Source organism: Austrofundulus limnaeus, unplaced genomic scaffold (assembly GCF_001266775.1).
Source record: "Austrofundulus limnaeus strain Quisiro unplaced genomic scaffold, Austrofundulus_limnaeus-1.0 Scaffold290, whole genome shotgun sequence".
Lineage (NCBI taxonomy): Eukaryota > Metazoa > Chordata > Actinopteri > Cyprinodontiformes > Rivulidae > Austrofundulus > Austrofundulus limnaeus.
Window position 1 is genome coordinate 64,064 of NW_013952692.1, and position 1,211 is coordinate 65,274.

At 37.1% G+C, this 1,211-nt stretch overlaps 1 protein-coding gene across 1 annotated transcript in view; it reads left to right on the forward strand.

Annotated features, from left to right (window-relative positions):
* Nucleotides 1–1,211, forward strand: part of smarcc1a (SWI/SNF related BAF chromatin remodeling complex subunit C1a) — a gene marked incomplete at both ends in the record, with an annotated part of 16,944 nt that overhangs the window by 548 nt on the left and 15,185 nt on the right. The window contains 4 exon segments of the mRNA XM_014021385.1: nucleotides 287–368; nucleotides 506–598; nucleotides 696–765; nucleotides 1,023–1,092. Of these exon segments, the coding sequence (XP_013876839.1) occupies nucleotides 287–368; nucleotides 506–598; nucleotides 696–765; nucleotides 1,023–1,092 (315 nt within the window).

The following is a 1,211-nucleotide window of genomic DNA, read 5'->3' on the forward strand; positions in this document are numbered from 1 at the left end:
GATTAATCGATTAATCGAAAAAATATTCAACAGATTAATCGATTATTAAAATAATTGTTAGTTGCAGCCCTAATGAACAGATTTTTATTATTGACTGATGCATTTTTCTGTTAGAACCTGTGATGGTTCGGAGTAAATTGAATACATGTTTTTTGCATAAATAAACAGGCTTTAGATCAACTTTGTATTAATTAAAAACATTACTTTTTACATTTTAAGAGTATTTAATACTTGTTAAAACAATATCTCACTGTATTTTGTTTTGCATTCTGGATTTTATTCTTAGGCGAAGGTTCGACCTACAGAATCCCTCTCGGATGGACAGGAATGTAGAAATGTTCCTAAATGTTGAGAAGAACCTGGTCCAGGTACGAGCAAAGAAGTCTTCACATGGGGTGCGAGCTGTAGATGGGCCTCATGTGTCGTTTGGACGTGTTTGCTTGTACTGATCTTTTTATTTGTTTTGTGTAGCATGTCTGATCCTAACGTTAAGTTGTACTTGTAGAATAACTGCTTGACTCGGCCCCTCGTCTACCTGTCACCGGAAATTGAGCAGAAACAAGCGAGTAAGCTCAAAGACATCATCAAAAGGCACCAGGTGAGCTCATGTCAAACCAGAAAATAAAAAGTGTTTGTTAAAAATGTTTTGATCACCGGTGCTAACGGATCTGCCTCTTTGTTTGCTTTKTCCTCAGGGCTCCATCACTGAGGATAAGTCAAAGGCCACTCACATCATTTACTCATCTCTGACTCAGCAGGAAGAAGGTTTGTTATACATCTCTGACTGAAATACTAGACATTATTTACTGTGGATGTTGGACCACCTGTTTTAAATAAATGGGCTTCTGCAGAATTGAAAGAAGTGATTAAGTCACTGAATTGGGTGTGTTGAAGCAGGGAAACAAGTAAAACATGCAGGAAGGCTTCCTTCAACTACCAGGATTGGACACCCCTGGCCTATACAAAGTCTTAATGTTGTATTTTATTTATTTATTAACAGCATTAACCTTTYTGTTTTTCAGAGGAGTGGTTACGTCCTGTCATGAGGAAAGACAAGCAGGTTCTTGTTCACTGGGGCTTCTACCCAGACAGGTAAAACAAACAAGCAGGGGTCGGTGGGGGTGGAATTTCATAAACATAGATAAGATGTTTTCATTTTGTTTATTTCTGTAGAATATATAGCACTTTATTTTAAATGTTTTTTTGTGTTT